The sequence below is a fragment of the Arabidopsis lyrata genome (assembly GCF_000004255.2).
Source record: "Arabidopsis lyrata subsp. lyrata unplaced genomic scaffold ARALYscaffold_1, whole genome shotgun sequence".
NCBI lineage: Eukaryota > Viridiplantae > Streptophyta > Magnoliopsida > Brassicales > Brassicaceae > Arabidopsis > Arabidopsis lyrata.
In genome coordinates this window covers 5,091,862-5,109,629 of record NW_003302555.1, presented here as the reverse complement: position 1 = coordinate 5,109,629, position 17,768 = coordinate 5,091,862, and the positions used below count along the sequence as shown (strand labels likewise).

Here is a 17,768-nt window from a genome sequence, read left to right as displayed (position 1 = left end):
ATTAGTTCTAACTTCTAAAATGATTTGGCCTTGTTGTGGAGTTGGTCTAGAGGAAAACTTATCCAACGTCACACCAAGAAGCTTTTTATAGTTCGTGACGATAATAAATTAGACAGCACCCATTTCAAGTATGCCACTTGGTAATTTGCTGACCGTTCGAAGCAAAGCGGGACCTCTATGTCTTTCACCTTTTTTTCTGTTTGCTTCGCTGTCTGAGACTCTCGAGTAATTAACCTACTTATAATAAGTATGATTTTTGGTAACTTAATCATTAGAGTTAGTAGTGTTCAAAAAAAAAAAAAAAAAAAAAATCATTAGAGTTAGTTGATTTGTCTATGCTTTTGAGAACCAAAGAGACCTCCATCTGTATTTCATGTTAATGAGCTGTACAAGCATTGTGTACTCCACTATTTCTTTTTTTGCTTATTCATTTCCGAGTTTTATATGTTTTGACTTTTGGTATAGCATTATTCCCTTCCTCTGACTTCTGATTTTTGTTTTTGTTTTTGTTTTTTATATCAAAACTTCTGATTCTACTTTGAAAACCAAATATGGAATTCATTTATGCTAAGAGTGTATGTTGTTATATTCCAAGTCGAATCGATTTGGAATACTTTCGTAGTTTTGTGTGTGTGTGTTTTTTTTTATCAGCATTCTATATTTTACGTTCTTGAGGGATGCCAAAAATTTTGATGACAAAAAGAAAAAATAAAATAAAAGAAAATGTATGATGGGCTTTTTAGCCCGTTTGCTTTGGTAATTGAATCGACACGGCGCAAATATAATGGCCCATAGTTTCATAAATTTTTCACATTTTTTGCTCAAAGAAAATAAAAGAAGAAAAAAACTACAGTATGCAATTCGAGCATACAAAAAATTCTAAAATTCTACTTATTATTACTCTGTATAGTAGTTCATGTCTTAATGACACGACCTTATCATGTGCTACGCCTACATGATATATTTACCAATCCTCTATAGTGACTACTTCAACATTTTTGTTTACTATTTCAAAAATTCGCCTAGAATCTAGAGAGTATATATATAGACATGATAAGACATATCAGTTATAGAAAATGTATATTAGTTCACAATCAATATAATCTAATAGGCATTACTAAACAAAACCTAAAAGTCATGATCATTTGCAAATTATATTGATTGTCATGATTATTTATGGTAAAAGTGATGATCAATAAGTTACTTAAAAAAAAATGGAGTATATTGCCAATTTTCGTTTCATTTATACGTACGAAACCAATTTATGAATCATTATATCCACCTAACATATTCGGCTTATTATGATCACACGATCGAGAAAGAAATTGTTGGTGCATTTTAAATGTAAGTCTGTAACCAACTGTCTATTATTAGACGTGGGTCTTACACACACACACAAACTTACAAAAAAAAAAAAAAAAAACTTACATAAATATATACTAGTATCTAATTATAATTCCAATTTCAGATTTCTTTATTCATGTCCAAGAGAGACAGGTTAAGTGTATCAATTTCTATATCACATTCCCTATAAGTTTTATCGGTCCATTTGGTTTCTTCTCTCATGATACTTCATCTAACTTGCATTTTCTTTAAATTACATTAATTTATTTATCTTTTGGGTCTTATTTATCTGCTTCTTCAGTTGACACGTGTCCATGAAAATAGACATAGAATCTTGGTGTTGTATTTCCTCAGAATTAGATGGACTCTTAATTGCCTCTAGCTATATATACAATGAAAAGGTCGAAACATTAATTTCAACCGTAGGTCATTACAAACCTTTATATAAATTAGCCAGTATGGTATCATATATATATAGGCATACAAAGTGAGAAAAACTCCAGATTTTGCTTTATTTCAATTTTATAAGTAATGATGGATAGATTTTGGTCATGGAGATTGTTTGTTGCTCTTCCTCTTTTCCTCCATTCTCCAATTTGTTCTTCTGACAAAGGTAATATTCATGAACTACAAATAGATTCATATATATATGTACTCATGTTAGTGTGACGTCATAATTTTATCCTTTGATCGCAGCTCCAAACTACTCCTTCATGCGGGACGCGACAGGAAGTCCAACAACGTCGTACTACGACTATATCATCATCGGTGGTGGGACCGCAGGGTGCCCTCTAGCCGCAACGCTGTCTCAAAACGCTAGCGTTTTGCTGCTTGAACGCGGTGGCGCACCGTACAATAACCCTAACATCACGAGCCTATCGGCTTTCGGAGCCGCTCTTTCTGACCTGTCTGAGACCTCACCATCTCAGCGTTTTGTATCGGAAGACGGCGTCATTAATGCACGTGCTCGTGTTCTGGGCGGCGGAAGCGCTCTTAACGCCGGGTTCTATACACGTGCCGGCACCAAATACGTTAGGTTAGTGCATATGTATGTACTAATGTGCAGTAACACTGATACGCATGCATGCGTATTTACATATACATTTGAGGTATAACGAATTTTCTTTATCTAAAATTATTTTCTTCAACTTTATCTATATACGACTATACTTATAAGTAAATTATGCATATTATTAAATTTATTTCTTGCACAATATTTACGATTATATGTTTTTTTTATTTAAAAAATATTTAGTTTTACATAAATAGGACCGCAGATATAAGAATTTTTTTTACCGGTCTATCTCACTAGTCACTACACCAAAGGTTGAATGTCAACGTAATTTGTTTGATGTATAGTAAAGATACGTGGATGCTTTGGACAATAAAAATGGAATAAATATATGATCGATCCACTTAGGGAGACATTAATATATGTAGGACAACTGGTGATATATATAACTATATACAGTATCATCACACACTTAATAGAAGAGAAAATGATCTTATAGAGAATTGTCATTTAATTCTGCTAGGGTGTTACATAGTACAAATGTACAAGATATTTAGTGTTGTCGATGCGTTTGGTGTGTTCACGTTATAATAAATAATTAATACGAATTGAAATGTTGTTAGGAACATGGGTTGGGACGGAGCGCTAGCGAACGAGTCGTACCAGTGGGTAGAAGCTAAAGTGGCGTTTCAGCCTCCGATGGGGCGGTGGCAAATCGCCGTGAGAGACGGCTTATTGGAGGCTGGGATTGTCCCTAATAATGGTTTCACTTATGATCATATCAATGGCACCAAATTTGGCGGTACTATTTTTGACCGCAACGGCCATAGACACACCGCCGCCGATTTGTTAGAGTATGCCGACCCTAAGGATATTACCGTCCTTTTGCATGCCACCGTACATCGGATCTTGTTTCGTACTCGAGGTACTTAATGTAGCATTGCAGAATATTATCATCGATCGAATAAAATACTTAAAACGTACTATATTAAACATATTCAATCATGGTAGTTAAATAAAAACTTTGGAGGGAAACTTTTGTCCTATTTCCCTCATGGATTTAATTTTGTAAGTCATCTTAATATGGTTTGAATCTGATATTTGTGCACAATCAATGTCTACTTTTTTTCACTATACATTTCATGTAAATTCTCTTAGTCCATGACTATTGTTTCTAAATCAAGTCTTGCTTATTACACTTTATTGTAATTCATTTTGTTACCACTAAATCAGATATTCAGATTATTAGCTAACTACCAAAATTTCCATTTATTCACGTTCAAGATACGACCAAGCCAATAGCCAACGGAGTTGTGTACCGAGACCGGACTGGTCAGGCTCACCGAGCTTACCTAAAGGAAGGCGCATTGAGTGAGATCATCCTATCGGCCGGAACCCTAGGGAGCCCACAACTTCTTATGCTAAGCGGTGTCGGCCCATTGGCTCAATTAGAGGCCCAAAACATCACGGTGGTGATGGACCAGCCTCATGTGGGTCAAGACATGTATGACAACCCTATGAATGCCGTGTTCGTTCCTTCTCCAGTCCCCGTTGAGGTCTCACTCATTGAGGTTGTTGGCATTACCGGCGAAGGAACATATATCGAAGCTGCCGGTGGCGAAAATTTTGGAGGAGGTGGTGGTGGTTCTACTGGATCCTCCAGTACTAGAGACTACTATGCAATGTTTTCACCAAGGGCAACATTATTAGAGTCAAATTCAATGACCAAATTATCATCAGCCCAACCTTTTCAAGGAGGCTTCCTTTTAGAGAAAGTAATGGGCCCACTATCAACGGGTCATTTAGAGCTCAAGACCCGAAACCCAAAAGATAACCCGGTTGTGACTTTCAACTACTTCCAACATCCGGACGACCTAAAACGTTGTGTTCGAGGGATCCAAACCATAGAGAGAGTCGTGCAATCTAAAGCGTTTGCAAGGTATAAGTACGCAGATATGTCATTTGAGTATTTACTTAACCTCACCGCGAGTACCCCGGTCAATCTAAGGCCGCCTCGTAGCGGTCCTGGAGCCTCGTTGCCTCCATCCGCTGAGGAATTTTGCCAGCATACAGTTACAACCATTTGGCATTACCATGGAGGATGCATTGTGGGCAGAGTGGTCGATGGGGATTATAAAGTTATTGGTATCGACCGGCTTAGAGTCATTGATATGTCGACCGTTGGTTATTGTCCCGGGACAAACCCTCAAGCCACGGTTATGATGCTTGGCAGGTAAAATAAGTCATATGCATTATGTTGATGTTTAACTTTTTCTGACTAAAGGCTAATGATATTTTCGATGATTAAATATTTGCATGCAGGTACATGGGTGTGAGGATCCTGAGAGAGAGACTCACCAAGAAGTAGGGTTTTGAATTGGATCAGGGTTTTTGTGAAAACTTTATAATGAAATGAATCGATTTTATTAACCAATGTTTTTAATAGCCGAATATGTATTGTTCTTGAAGTGTACTCATTATTGGACCAAATTGAGATGTATAAAGGAAATATATTTTTTCCAATAAACCCTAGAATTATGTAGACTCATTCCCAATTTTCAAAACTCCCCTGTTGTCTGTTCCATATTCTGGTTCAAGATCTTTTGTTATTTTTTTTTTAACCTTTGATCTCTGTCTTCCAGTTAGGTTCGACAAACAAACTTGACAAGAGATTCTTTTATAGACAACATCTCCGGGAACTCTTGGTCGAATCATACTCATTTTTACTCCTCGGAGCTATAATCACTTTCGCATGTTCTTCGAATGTTCGAAGCTCAGATCGATAAACTCATTGAGCATACGTTTTCATAAACTTTAAGCAATTCATCTACCTATAATATCAAGAACCATGCTTAAATCCAGGTTTCCACCAAAAACGAGCCATAACCTTGATATCACAGAAGTGACAGAACCAATCTGAAACACTGAACTAATAGTCGTCAAATCAAGAACCATGATTAAAACCCCAAGTATAGCCATTAAACCCAGATTCAGACAATAATGAGCCATGAATCCATGATCCTAGTGAGAATCTCAGGGCATAGCAAATGTTTAGATCAGAAGCAAAACAAAAAAAACAGAGCTTTTGAATGACTTGAAGTCTAAAACAGATCAAACTAAGTGAAACGGGACGAAACAAGTCATGGATTTATGGTAATTTTTGCTGAATAGAAGGGGATATCGAGATTGTGTTTAAACTTGAGGCAAAACATTGAAATTAAATTTAAATTATTATTCCATACGGACATATATCTGTCAAGGCAAGTGGCGTAAAGAACAACGTTTTTTATGTGTTAAATAGAAAAAACCTAAAAGACAAAAAAGCAAGCGATTTATTGGTAGAAAATTTACAAATAACAAAACGAAAATTCTCTTGATCAAGAAGTGTTGACTTCATGATTTTTATAAGAAGAGTTATATCACAATTAGATACATACATTATACATACATGTAGATGCATAACATAAAGCCGGGCCACCACAACAAAAAAGGCCACCGAAACTCTTTTGAAAAAAGAAATAAGAAAACTCCGTTTGAGTTTTTGTTAGGTCAAAAGCGAAATTTCAACGGAAATTGGCGGTGCTCTTGTAAGTCATACCGGCGTTCCAGTTAGCCGGAGCAACGTTCCAAGCATAGACGGTTTCACCGGTGGTGTATGAAGTGACCCGGAAAGAGAGAGATTGACCGTAAAGAGAGGAAAAAGCTTGGTAAGAGGCTCCCCAGTTATGGCTCATACTTATCCAATTTGTGCGGCTACCTTTCACGGCCATGCTCTTGATGTCTCCGGCGCCACCAACGTTCATGACGAAGACGAGAAGCCAATAAGAATTACCTTGGAATTGAAACCTCATACCTCCACTCCTTTGGCATGGCACTCTATATGATCAATAACATATATTAGTTATATATATAGTTTTAGAATAATATATGAGGTTGAATAACTAAGTGTCGTACAAAACGATATATATATACCTTCGGTAGGCAACTGGGATGATACCGGCCTTCCAGTTAGCGAGTTTCATGAAAGCCGGTTTAGCCATATCGAAATGGGTTCTAGGAGGATTGCACCAACCACCATTGTTGGAGTCTTGGTACCAATTAGGAGGGCAAAGATTGGTGGCTGTGACAACGGTTGATTTTCCGTAGTAACAATGAGGTGATTTCGAACATGTTATTTGAAAACATTGGCCACATCCGTAACCATCTTTGAACAATGTCGTGCTTAGCGCCGCCGTGGACAGTCCGTAGCCGCTGTTAAAAAGGTTTCCGTACCCACATGCACCACCTACACACATATATATAAATGTAAAGTTACTAAGTTAAAACATTTTTTGTTAACCGTGCGAGATATTCGAAAACGTTGGACAGACTTCATGCATGGTACGTATTACGTATATGAAAGAGACGTGAGATGAGATTTTTTACGTACCCATGGTTTCACTACCGGTCTCATCACCGTAGAAAGTGGCGTGAGCATATCTCCATGGGCCTGGTCGATAGTATCCGGCGACGAACTCACCGGATATGGCGAAAACAACGCAAACTATAGCGAAGAATTTGTTGAAACTCCAAGAACTTGAGACTGGACCCATCGTTTATTTCTCGTTTTCCTTAATTTTCGATGACTTTTCTTAGGGTTTGTGTTTTGTTTGTTTGTTTGTTGATGAAGTAATCGAATTTGAGACAATCTTATATAGAGGGGCTTTTCAACGACAGTAGTGGTGGCTACGTGAGGATCACTATATATCCTTTTTCTAATTCCTTTTTTATTGGAGACTTTTGTCCGTACTGATTGGGATTTGTTTCATTTCATTGAATATTTGCAATAGAAATAATAAAATTTAGAAGGAAAAAAACAGGTCAATTGTTGTTTAAGCGAGGTTTTTGAATATAGTATAAGTTGACGTGCGAGCAGGTTCTATAGGCGGTTCGTGTACCGACTCTATCCAATCTCTATACGTGCGTTTATTTATATACAATGATTAGTTTAATTGAACAGCAGACATTGATTTTTGTATTGCGTTTGTCAACTATTTCTTTCTGTAAATAGAAATAGGCAACATAAAATGCAATTTGTGATGTTTTAGTACTTGAATGATTTATTCCGTAAGACTAAAGTTTAAGTTATACAATTTCTATTGACAAAATATGTTATACAATTTCGATTATGGTTGGTCGATTCTGTTCGAATGACAAAATTATCCGACTCTTCTACATGTATCATTAATTAGTTTAAGTTTCTGTATGAAATTATTGGTTATAGAATGGAAATCAATGTCAGTTTAAAGAAAAACTAATATGTGAAACTGTGTTTTGTATAATGTTTAACAGTATACAAAACACAGTTTATTTTTGAATTATTGATTCATAAACAATAGATTTGATTATTACAAATATCATTAGAACCAAAAGGTTATTGTAAACATTCTGATTATTTTACCAATTGTAATGTTCCGACTAAATATATTCGACGAAATTAGTCATATCTACAACGTGGGAGAATGTAGGGGTAGTAGTAGCTAGTAAAAGATGAAAACAGTAATTTACTCAAGCAGTAAAGCCAAAGAGTATATTTTGCAAGGTACGTACATTCAAATATTCAATACACTTTCTTTTTAGATTATTGATTAACAAACAATAGATTGATGATTAAACCGGACGCTCTCTCAATCCAATTGAACCGGGGAAAGCAAAGGCCGGTTTGAGAAAAACGCCCTCAAGTTAGCTAAACCGATCTCTGCAACATTGTCCAAAGACCCTGAGGTAGCCACAGCTAAATGTGGAGACAACACAACATTGTCCAAACCAAACAACTCCTCAGGAACTGCCGGTTCGTTCTCAAACACATCTAAACCGGCACCACCAATCACACCTTCAACCAAACACTTCACCATCTCCTTCTCATCAATCAAACCTCCTCGTCCCACATTGACTATAACCCCATCCTTACCAAGCGACTCCATCACTTCTCTATTCACAATGTGGTGCGTTTCATCTGTCAGAGAGCAGCAGAGGACGAGGACATCGTTGTCGGCTGCTAAAGAGAGAATGTCGGGGTAATATCGGTATGAACTACTCTGTTTCTGACTTCTTGAGTTGTAAGAGATGATACAGCCAAAGGATTCAAGTCTTTTGGCAACAAAGGATCCAATCTTACCTGTAACAACCACAAAGACTTTCACCAACACATAGCAAGATCCACACACACTAAAGTTGTCATCTTTCTCCTGATCAAACTCAAACAAGCTAGCTTTCATGAAGATTGCTCCATGAATCATATGTAGACAACCAGAAACACTTAACACTTAACTTTTCTCAGAATCCAAAAAACACGCTTTTAAAGATCACTAAGCAAAACATTTCCCTAACTCTCATCGAATCTCACTACAGTTATAGATCAGAATTCGAAATTGAGAGTTTGATTTCGAACAAACCTTGGACCCTAATTGAAAATCCCCAAATTTCGCCCAATTACCAGACCGGACGTAACGATCGGCGGCAGGAATACGACGGAGAACACTTAAAAGCAAACCGACGGCACAATCCGCAACGTCATCGGAAAACGCGTTGCCAGCGTTCGTGATAACGAGATCGCGACGCTTGCATGCGGCGAGATCGATGTGATCGATGCCGACGCTAGTGCAGACGAGTATCTGGAGAGAAGGGAGATGAGATAGGAGTTCTTCGGTTACCGGAAGTCTGCCGACGACAACGAAGGCTCTGGCTGAGGAGGCGTGACGGGAGAGGAAACTCGGGAGTGATTCCGATGAAGTGTCGGTGATGAGAGTCCGGAATTCACGACTCAGAGTCTCGTCCATGAAAGTTAGAGACGGTGGTCGGTGAATGAGAACAAGCGGAGGATCTGAAGATTCCGTCATTGATTCTTGATCGGAGACTGGGAGAGAGGAGGACTCTAGCCACTCTTTACATCTTTAATTATCTTTTTCCAATAATTATGTAAAAAACAATAAATATTTTAGCTTAATGATCATATTTGTTTGAAAGATTATTTAAGCAAATAGAGAAATTAAATTATTAAATTCATTTGACAGCTTTTTATCAACATAGTTTTGTCTTTTTTTTTTTTTTATCGATAATTTAAAATGAATGAATTTATTTCAGAAATATTTATACAGTAACAAAAAAAAAATCAATGTATGTGAGCTATTTTGTTACATAATAATTTTTTAATTATTAGTACAAAATAGTTAGAAAACTGTCATTTCACAAAAATTTGCATCAAACAAATTATTCATACAAGAATTTAATTATTCAACAATTCAAACAACATTCACATCAAAAACAATACAAACTTCTAACAAACAAAAACAAAACATGCTTGTGGTGGTGGAATGGTTGAGGATCCAGATCTTAGAACTTATAACATGACTACGTATGTGGTTCCCATTTTGATTATGTTTTCTTGAAGCTCTGAGTAATAAACCTCTATTCCCTCCTCGACCTACACAATTTTAAAAACTTTCCCAAAATATTAATATTTATCTCTCACCACATAAAATATATATTAACCCAATCTTTCCTCATAAATCAGTGAAAATAGATTATAGATAATTACCTCAGAAACAATGGTGTGTACTATTCTTTGGTACAACCTAGTTGAGATGCAACTAACAACATTAAAGCATTAATTGCTCTTCTGCCAGAAGTTGAAGAACACTTGAGAGACAAGATTCGTGTCTGTAACAACAACTTACTACGATCTCTAGTCCGATCAAACAAGGCCTAACCACAACAGCAATGTGTGTGTCTCCAACATGTACAAGAACAAGTTGATGATGTTAATGATATTATTGAACATTCTCCTGTTGAAGATGGATGAGTAATAGATCTCTTGATTCTATCTCTTTTTTTGCTGACCTCTTTGATCTTCTTCTGTAAGTCTTTGATGTAGTTCACAGCTTCTAGAACGTGATCTGCCGAAGAACGTTTACCCTATTTATGCAATTATTTATTACCGTGATTAGTCTAATTCATGGATTTTCGATATAAAAACTTTAATTGGATTTTCGATATAATATTATACTTCAAACCAAAGTTAAATCTAGTGGATTTGAGACAGAATTTATATAAGATTTTTTTTTTTTGTATATGGATTTAATAAAGAAGATAAGTAAGAATAGTAAAATGTACTTACCTTAGTGTATTGAGATGGCAATAAATATCTTAAATTCTTGAATAGAGACGTGATTTCTTGCCTTCTTTGTCTCTCAAGCTCTTTATGTTTAGCTCTCTTGTTCTTCGGCTCATCGTCTCCTTCCCTGATTTCGCTTGTCACCATGGTCGTCTCACAGGCTTTTTGTCTTCCATCGTTTTCAATCCCAGCACAACGAATGACCGGATTACATGGATAAGGTTCTTGGAATGATATATGCGTTGAAGGAGTGATCAAAGTAGAGAAATCTAAATCCTTTTCATAAGCAAAATCTGGTGTGAACAATGAAGAATCTGGAAAATCCATAGGGTGATATATGCCTTTTTTATTTTCTTGTTGGTGGCTGTGGGAGTTTTTTTGGTAATAAGAGGATCTTTGGGTGCTTTGAGTTCTTTTTTTTTTTTTGGGCAAACGAGTTCTTTTTTATTTATTTATGCAGATTTTCGATGGCAATGTTGTTAGTCATTTTATACCATCCAAGATTTATTGTTTCTTATGACCATTTTTTCAACTTACTCTTTGAAAAGAAACTTTTTTGACCTCAAAGAAAAACAGCGTTAAAATCACCGATATTTTATTTCGAAGGACATAAGCATTTTAAACGATTTAACTTGAGCTGTACATTTAGTGGCTATCAGTTATAATATAGTTACGTAAGGAACAGTTAATTAAATTTAAAATGTGCTTTATTCACAAACATCTTTTGTTTCATCCGACAGTATGTTCTAATTGAATTAATAAATGATTTTTAACTTTCAATTAATTCAGCCAAATAGTTATAGTCAATTTCTTATTTACTACTCCTATGTTATGTAAATACTGATTTTTTTAAAGTTCCCACAGAAAAATTAAAAGGGACGATGACTAGTTCTTAACAATGCATACGTCATTTTCTTACACAAAACACTTTCTACTAATAGTCTAATAGTAATTGTATTGAAAATCTACAAAATGATTTAGAAAAAAATGAAAATCATCCAATCTAAAAATAATACTTCTTGTATAGTTCATAATATTTTTCACGTTATATATGAACTTGTATTATAAAGAAAGTCTTGTCATTTCTAGTTTACCAAAGATGCCGAAATACATTATTTAATTCTTAGGCCGCCTAGAAACATATAATCATGGACCTATATTTTATATTATTTCGGTCGACGAAAAGTTAGTATTTAAGATTTATGTCAATTTCATGCGAAAAGTTAAATGATTATTTATATTAACATAGGACTAAGAATATACGATATGTTTTATTGTGTTTTTTTTCCTCTGGACATGCTATTGCATGGCATCTAAATAAACGATTCGTAACATCGATCATACTTTTTCGTGGACAAAGACCCAATCTACTAATGAGCACGTAGCAAAACTGATCGTTGTTGGTTAAAAATTTATACCAGAACGGCAGAACATTTAGTTTAATTTGGTATTCGTGTTTAGAGATGGGATTTGGTCATAAAAATTAGCCGTTAGAGTATAGTCATATAGATATGTAAAATCACGAATTAAAAAACAATCACTTCTTATCATTTAAATGTCCTTTCAAGAGAATTTGCAGAGTTTTTTTTGGGGATTATTGTTTAAAATGCCCTTTTTTGGAAAAAACTTATGAAAATGCCTTTTTTTGAATAGTTTACGGATTTTACCTTTTTTTTAACACTTAAAAATGTACGTATTTAGGATTTTTTTTTCCAAAAATACGTACTTTATACCAAATACTAAACCCTAAGAACAAATGGAACCGACTAAACCCAAACATAACGAGTGAAACGCATGTTAAATCATATTTTTGGAGCATGAAAAAGGACAAAATGCATAAACTATTCAAAAAAGGACAAATCCACAAATGCCCTTATGAAAAAGGACAAAATCCGTAATTTATTCGTTTTTTTGTCTCTCTTTAGCTTTTTTTGTGTCTTACAAGTTCAACATTATCTAATTTATATAAACGCATGAACCATAAGATAAGAGCTACCAAAAAGATAATGAAGAATACGTACGTTGTATGACATCATGAAATGTTTTTATCAAAAAAAAAGATCATGCAATGTTGAGAGTCATCAAAATATACAGTCCGGTTACTTGTAACCCATATATATATATTATATATATATAGTATATCTTCATACTAACTAAGAGCATGCACATAGTTGATATTCATAGAGTATTATAAACAATTTTTTAGTATTAGTTTTAATGTTTGTTTATTGTTTGAGTTTTTTTATGATACTGATAATAAATCTGTTTCCAGTGGTGAGACTGGTATCAGTATCATAAATTAAAAAAAAACTTATTTGCAAAATCGAAAATAAAAATATATAAAAACATAAGATTACAAAAGATAATATTACAATCCATAAAAACGTAGAATATACTTAAGCAAAACATATCTTGTGGTCGAAGCAGGTAATTGCAGAAACTCATTGAACTTGTAATTATTTTGTCTATCTTATATATAAAGGGATTATTGTTTAAAATGCCCTTTTTTGGGAAAAACTTACGAAAATGCCCTTTTTTGAATAGTTTACGGATTTTGCCCTTTTTTAACACTTAAAAATGTACGTATTTAGTATTTTTTTTTCCAAAAATACGTACTTTATACCAAATACTAAACCCTAAGAACAAATGGAACCGACTAAACCCAAACATAACGAGTGAAACACATGTTAAATCATATTTTTGGAGCATGAAAAAGGGCAATATGCATAAACTATTCAAAAAAAGGCAAAATCCACAAATGCCCTTATGAAAAAGGACAAAATCCGTAATTTATTCTATATATAAATAGTAAAAGATTGAAAAGCCCTACGATCAAAATCGTTCAGAGATATTGTTTGAGATGTTTGTAGATGTTTGTTCAAAGATGTTGTTTGTCCGTGTTTGTGGTATTTCTGATCTTGTTATTGGAGTTCTCGTCATTATTGTTTGAGATAGTTGATTGCAGAGCCCTACGATCGAAGCCGTTCAGAGATATTAACGGCCATGATCAAACAAAGCCATTCAGAGACTTTATTTTAAAAAAAAACAAAAAAAAAACATTCACGGTCCAATGACATTCTGCCACATCACACGATACTGAGTATCACAAATATCAGTGGAGTGATACTCATCAGACAAGTATCAGGCCCAATTACATGGTTTGGTCTATTAAAAAATTGTTTTTGGGTTAATGATACCAAGAAAAAATCACCAATGTACATGGTCTAAGTAACTAACCACAACAGTTTTCAAGCCAAGTATAAAGATTTAAAGAGTTGATATTAGAAAATTCGTTAATCACAAGTTTCTCAATGATAATCTAGCTATAAATGATTAATGATCTATGAATAGTGTAAAGTAGCTAGCTAGTTAACTGTTCAAATATGGTTGATTCAACTGGAGGATAGATTTGTTTTACATTTGTGGATGTGGATCTATGATCCATCATAAAGCCCTAACAATTAAGTTAAGAATAAGATTACGAAAATAAAATAGCACTATTCGTAGATGCAACCAAACTACTGCCTAAAATTATTATTATTTTTAGCCCAAAAAATAATAATAATTTTATTATAACCAATTTTGCAACAAAATAAAAGGAAAAAAATTGGAACTCCAGAGGAAGGAAGGAAGAGTGAGAGATGGGTATGGCGAGGAAGATAAGCAAAGAGGAAGTTGTAGAGAAGCTTAAGGACGACGGAGATTTTGATCGCCTTCGTCTTAAAATCATACGCCGCCTCAAAGATAACGTAAACCCTCTTTCTCTTTCTCCGTTGTCTTCTCATTGCATCGTGTGTTCTTCTTTCCTTGATCCTCTAATTAGGGTTTAATAGTCTCTCGATTCCCAGTACATTCGTGGCTTTAGGAGCAGTGATAATGATTCAGTCGATTTTGATTGTTTCAAAACATCAAATTGGAATCTTTAGTTAGTTTGACTTTGAGTAATAGCGAATTCGATTGAGAATTAGTCAAACTTTTTGAATGTTTGTTGCAAAGTTTGCTCTTTTGGTTCATATAGACTGAGCCCAATCAGTCCTTAATTTGTGGTTTTAGGTACTTTACTCGGCAGCTACTCGGATCTCAATCGGAAAATTCCATCTTTTGTTTCGTTTTTACTGTTTGTGTTGTTGTCACAGAGTGATATGGTAAGTAGTTGTAAGCAAAGATAAGTCTGTGCTTGGTCTCAGGGAAAATTTATGTTAATGTGTGATTCCTAACAATACCAGTCGTTTAAGATAGGGAAAGTTTGGTCATTGATCTTGATTTTGGGATAAGTGTAAGTAAACCATTGATGATTTGGAGAGCTTACCAAACTGCCTTAAGTTTTTCTTAGCTGAATCAGATCCTAGAGGAGAGAGTTCTCTTAATGGTGTTAGTCTGTTAGATCACAGCTATAGCTGATTCAGAGTTTCAGTATTACTTATTGTGAATTGGTTAGTCAGGTTACTTATAGCTGATATATTGTTCATTGTCTTTGAGGAGTCTTTATACTTAGCCATCCAGTGAGTATTGTCATTTCCGCAACTTGGTAGAATTTTTAGATAAGAGTGAAGTTGACTTCTCAGCCGGAGAAGTTAATGTGAGGCAACGAGGACTGTTCTTTTAACAGTGTTTGATAACCATATAAAGCTTTGTTCTTCTGGACTGCCTGTGTTTGCCATTGTGTTCTGACTATTAAAGTGGGTCACTGGATTGCAGGAGGAATTACGGAACAACATGATAGCAATTGTCAAGGAGTCAACAGCTTTGAAACGACAGGGTGCTCAAAATATGAAAACCAGGCAACTTTCTGATGCGATATTCGAAGAAGTCGGGTAAGTTAAGAAAGAGTTTTCCCTCTATTCACAGACCCACTCTTGTTGTTGTAACTGGCTATGGCACAACCGTTGCTGAAATTTTTGGTTTTTTGCCTGTAGGAGCAAGATGCTAAGCCAGCTCTCAGATGGATTGTGGGGGATAATAAGATCAGAGGACGGGATGAAGAATGAAATCAGAGAAACCGTGCAATCCGTCTACGCCACATTATCTAACCCGGGAGGCGAGAAATGTGGAACATCTGCTAGAAAAGTGGAACATAAGATCCCAACACCATTCCCAGAAACAAGAGCTGATTCCAAAACCAGTCCAGCGAGTAAACAGAAGCAAGAGCTGGTTCAAAGAGTTGTAGAAGATAACAAAGGAGAAGCATGTAGTGATGATAATGAAGAAGATCCTGAACTCCCTCCTGGTTTTGGCTAAAAATGTTTTTGATGTATCAATAAAACTCCCTGAAACATTTAATTGCGTTTAAGGTAATAACACTAACTGTTTGTAATAACAACAATTACTCTACTTCACAAGTTAGGTGTTTAAAAACGTTAATTATTTACATTAACCGATTTATTTTGAAAGGTCGGAAATAAAAAGCCGCAAAAGTTGAAGAAGCAAGAAAATGGCATCAATTCTCAGGTCAGTGGCAACGACTTCAGCCGTCGTAGCCGCTGCGTCTGCGATTCCCATCGCAATCGCCTTCTCTTCTTCTTCTTCCTTTACCAACCCCAAATCTCAATCTCTCAATTTCTCCTTCCTCTCCCGATCATCTCCACGTCGCTTGGGACTTACACGAAGCTTCGCTAGCACTCCGATGACGACCGTTCTCACTTCTGATCGTAATCTCCCTCAGGTTTTGGTTTAAAGCTTTAAACTTTTGAGTTACCCTTAGCTTTTTCGCTTTCCTAATTAGATGATTTAGTCTTTAAGTAGCTGAATTTGGTTTGCAGGAGGATCGTGTCATGCCTCAGCTCCTTGTAAGTCTTTCTCTTTTCTATTTGGATTTTGTAATCTTACATCTTGATCGATTTATACAACTATTTTGGATTTGAGCTACTGAGAACTTATGTTGTGTGTTCCAGACTGAGTTTATGGTTGATATGAAATGTGAGGGTTGTGTTAATGCCGTGAAGAACAAATTAGAAACCATTGAAGGTACTAGGAGAGCTTTATTTTGTGTTCTGTTTGGTTATCATTTACTCTTGTTGTTGCTTTATCATGTGTAATTGGAATTTGATCTTGTAAGGGATTGAAAACGTGGAGGTGGATTTGTCCAACCAAGTTGTGAGGATACTTGGATCTTCCCCTGTTAAGGCTATGACCCAAGCTTTGGAGCAAACCGGTCGAAAGGCTCGATTAATTGGGCAAGGTGTTCCTCAAGGTTAGATATCTCTTCTGCTTTGGTTTTGATAGTTAAAAGAAAGAAGATTCATAGAACATGTAGGAGCAGTCGGATTGGGTTTATGTGAGGTTTAATTCTCAAATTCAACAAATTTTTGACCTTTGAATCACTCTTTGATACACTGCCTTTACTTTGTCCAATTCTGATTCATTAGACAGTATCGAATTGGGGGATATACTAACTCAATTTCATCAATAAGCTCTTTTCTCATTCATTACTTTTACAGTTTACTTTGTTACGTGTTGGCAGATTTCTTAGTCTCAGCTGCAGTAGCGGAATTCAAAGGCCCTGACATATTCGGGGTGGTCAGATTTGCTCAGGTCAGTATGGAACTTGCAAGAATCGAAGCCAACTTCACCGGTTTGTCACCCGGAATCCACAGCTGGTGTATTAACGAGTATGGAGATCTCACAAACGGAGCAGCCAGCACAGGGAACTTGTACAATCCATTGCAAGATAATACCAACACAGAGGTCGGTCAAACTCACTCTAAAAACACGAAGATATCATCATAATCCTCAAAAAAACTCAGAACCATTTCGGTTTTCCTTTTTTCTTATGTCAGCCATTGGGAGACCTGGGAACACTAGAGGCAGACAAAAACGGAGAGGCCTTTTATACGGGAAAGAAAGAGAAACTCAAGGTTGCGGATCTTATCGGGCGAGCCGTCGTGGTGTACAACACCGCGGATAATAAGTCAGGCCCCGGATTGACCGCTGCTGTGATAGCTAGAAGCGCAGGAGTTGGAGAAAACTACAAGAAGCTTTGTTCTTGTGATGGTACTGTCATATGGGAAGCAACAAACAGCGATTTCGTGACCAGTAAGGTATAATAACAAAACAATCATAAATTTAATAAAACGTTACGCTTTGTAGCCATTGTGAACTTGCTTTGTATCAAAACTCGAGGTTTGTATTGAAACAACACAAGCTTTTTGTATTGTACCATAACTCTGTGTAGTGTCAATTGTGTAACAAATGTTGAGCTTCCATTTAGAATTTGATCAGAGTATATAGTGAATTTGAGAAGAGTATATATAGTGTGTGCAT

General features: G+C 35.7%; 6 protein-coding genes across 6 annotated transcripts; 3 read left to right on the top strand and 3 right to left on the bottom strand.

Annotated features, from left to right (window-relative positions):
- Positions 1-1,478: 1,478 nt before the first annotated feature.
- Positions 1,479-4,974, top strand: LOC9326005 (protein HOTHEAD). Its single transcript, XM_002892649.2, has 5 exons — positions 1,479-1,957; positions 2,041-2,380; positions 2,980-3,281; positions 3,641-4,589; positions 4,679-4,974. The coding sequence occupies exons 1-5, from the start codon at positions 1,876-1,878 to the stop codon at positions 4,722-4,724; spliced, it is 1,719 nt and encodes a 572-aa protein (XP_002892695.1). The 5' UTR covers positions 1,479-1,875; the 3' UTR covers positions 4,725-4,974.
- A 736-nt stretch (positions 4,975-5,710) lies between these two features.
- On the bottom strand, positions 5,711-7,197 carry LOC9326004 (expansin-A7). The gene is made up of 3 exons (XM_002889895.2): positions 6,786-7,197; positions 6,329-6,641; positions 5,711-6,232 (listed from the first exon to the last, which is right to left on the bottom strand). The coding sequence occupies exons 1-3, from the start codon at positions 6,946-6,948 to the stop codon at positions 5,920-5,922; spliced, it is 789 nt and encodes a 262-aa protein (XP_002889941.1). The 5' UTR covers positions 6,949-7,197; the 3' UTR covers positions 5,711-5,919.
- A 682-nt stretch (positions 7,198-7,879) lies between these two features.
- LOC9326003 (glyoxylate/hydroxypyruvate reductase HPR3) lies at positions 7,880-9,316 on the bottom strand. The gene is made up of 2 exons (XM_021014259.1): positions 8,780-9,316; positions 7,880-8,536 (listed from the first exon to the last, which is right to left on the bottom strand). The coding sequence occupies exons 1-2, from the start codon at positions 9,232-9,234 to the stop codon at positions 8,023-8,025; spliced, it is 969 nt and encodes a 322-aa protein (XP_020869918.1). The 5' UTR covers positions 9,235-9,316; the 3' UTR covers positions 7,880-8,022.
- Positions 9,317-9,561: 245 nt separating this feature from the next.
- LOC9328757 (transcription factor bHLH55) lies at positions 9,562-11,055 on the bottom strand. Its single transcript, XM_021013687.1, is given in 5 exon segments — positions 9,562-9,818; positions 9,933-10,004; positions 10,006-10,134; positions 10,136-10,309; positions 10,512-11,055. Coding segments are annotated over 5 exon segments (783 nt in total). The 5' UTR covers positions 10,836-11,055; the 3' UTR covers positions 9,562-9,734.
- Positions 11,056-14,102: 3,047 nt separating this feature from the next.
- Positions 14,103-15,869, top strand: LOC9328756. The gene is made up of 3 exons (XM_002892648.2): positions 14,103-14,257; positions 15,207-15,322; positions 15,425-15,869. Exons 1-3 carry the CDS (start codon positions 14,150-14,152, stop codon positions 15,744-15,746), a joined length of 546 nt encoding a protein of 181 aa, XP_002892694.1. The 5' UTR covers positions 14,103-14,149; the 3' UTR covers positions 15,747-15,869.
- LOC9328755 (copper chaperone for superoxide dismutase, chloroplastic/cytosolic) lies at positions 15,727-17,717 on the top strand. Its single transcript, XM_002892647.2, has 7 exons — positions 15,727-15,799; positions 15,900-16,170; positions 16,268-16,294; positions 16,400-16,472; positions 16,564-16,698; positions 16,969-17,192; positions 17,285-17,717. Exons 2-7 carry the CDS (start codon positions 15,940-15,942, stop codon positions 17,549-17,551), a joined length of 957 nt encoding a protein of 318 aa, XP_002892693.1. The 5' UTR covers positions 15,727-15,799; positions 15,900-15,939; the 3' UTR covers positions 17,552-17,717.
- The last annotated feature ends 51 nt before the right edge of the window (positions 17,718-17,768 follow it).

What these genes read in the sequence shown, in the direction of transcription:
- LOC9326005 (XM_002892649.2), top strand. Translation starts at nt 1,876, where the DNA reads ATGATGGATAGATTTTGGTCATGGAGATTGTTTGTTGCTCTTCCTCTT. An exon ending in AATTTGTTCTTCTGACAAAG is followed by an intron (nt 1,958 to 2,040) that starts GTAATATTCATG and finishes CTTTGATCGCAG; the next exon opens with CTCCAAACTACTCCTTCATG. An exon ending in ACGGTTATGATGCTTGGCAG is followed by an intron (nt 4,590 to 4,678) that starts GTAAAATAAGTC and finishes ATTTGCATGCAG; the next exon opens with GTACATGGGTGTGAGGATCC.
- LOC9328755 (XM_002892647.2), top strand. Translation starts at nt 15,940, where the DNA reads ATGGCATCAATTCTCAGGTCAGTGGCAACGACTTCAGCCGTCGTAGCC. An exon ending in GTGTCATGCCTCAGCTCCTT is followed by an intron (nt 16,295 to 16,399) that starts GTAAGTCTTTCT and finishes TGTGTGTTCCAG; the next exon opens with ACTGAGTTTATGGTTGATAT. An exon ending in CAAATTAGAAACCATTGAAG is followed by an intron (nt 16,473 to 16,563) that starts GTACTAGGAGAG and finishes TGATCTTGTAAG; the next exon opens with GGATTGAAAACGTGGAGGTG.
- LOC9326004 (XM_002889895.2), bottom strand. Translation starts at nt 6,948, where the DNA reads ATGGGTCCAGTCTCAAGTTCTTGGAGTTTCAACAAATTCTTCGCTATA. An exon ending in GACCGGTAGTGAAACCATGG is followed by an intron (nt 6,642 to 6,785) that starts GTACGTAAAAAA and finishes ATATGTGTGTAG; the next exon opens with GTGGTGCATGTGGGTACGGA. An exon ending in ATCCCAGTTGCCTACCGAAG is followed by an intron (nt 6,233 to 6,328) that starts GTATATATATAT and finishes TTGATCATATAG; the next exon opens with AGTGCCATGCCAAAGGAGTG.
- LOC9328756 (XM_002892648.2), top strand. Translation starts at nt 14,150, where the DNA reads ATGGGTATGGCGAGGAAGATAAGCAAAGAGGAAGTTGTAGAGAAGCTT. An exon ending in TACGCCGCCTCAAAGATAAC is followed by an intron (nt 14,258 to 15,206) that starts GTAAACCCTCTT and finishes ACTGGATTGCAG; the next exon opens with GAGGAATTACGGAACAACAT. An exon ending in GCGATATTCGAAGAAGTCGG is followed by an intron (nt 15,323 to 15,424) that starts GTAAGTTAAGAA and finishes TTTTGCCTGTAG; the next exon opens with GAGCAAGATGCTAAGCCAGC.
- LOC9326003 (XM_021014259.1), bottom strand. Translation starts at nt 9,234, where the DNA reads ATGACGGAATCTTCAGATCCTCCGCTTGTTCTCATTCACCGACCACCG. An exon ending in GGGTCCAAGGTTTGTTCGAA is followed by an intron (nt 8,537 to 8,779) that starts ATCAAACTCTCA and finishes CTATGTGTTGGT; the next exon opens with GAAAGTCTTTGTGGTTGTTA.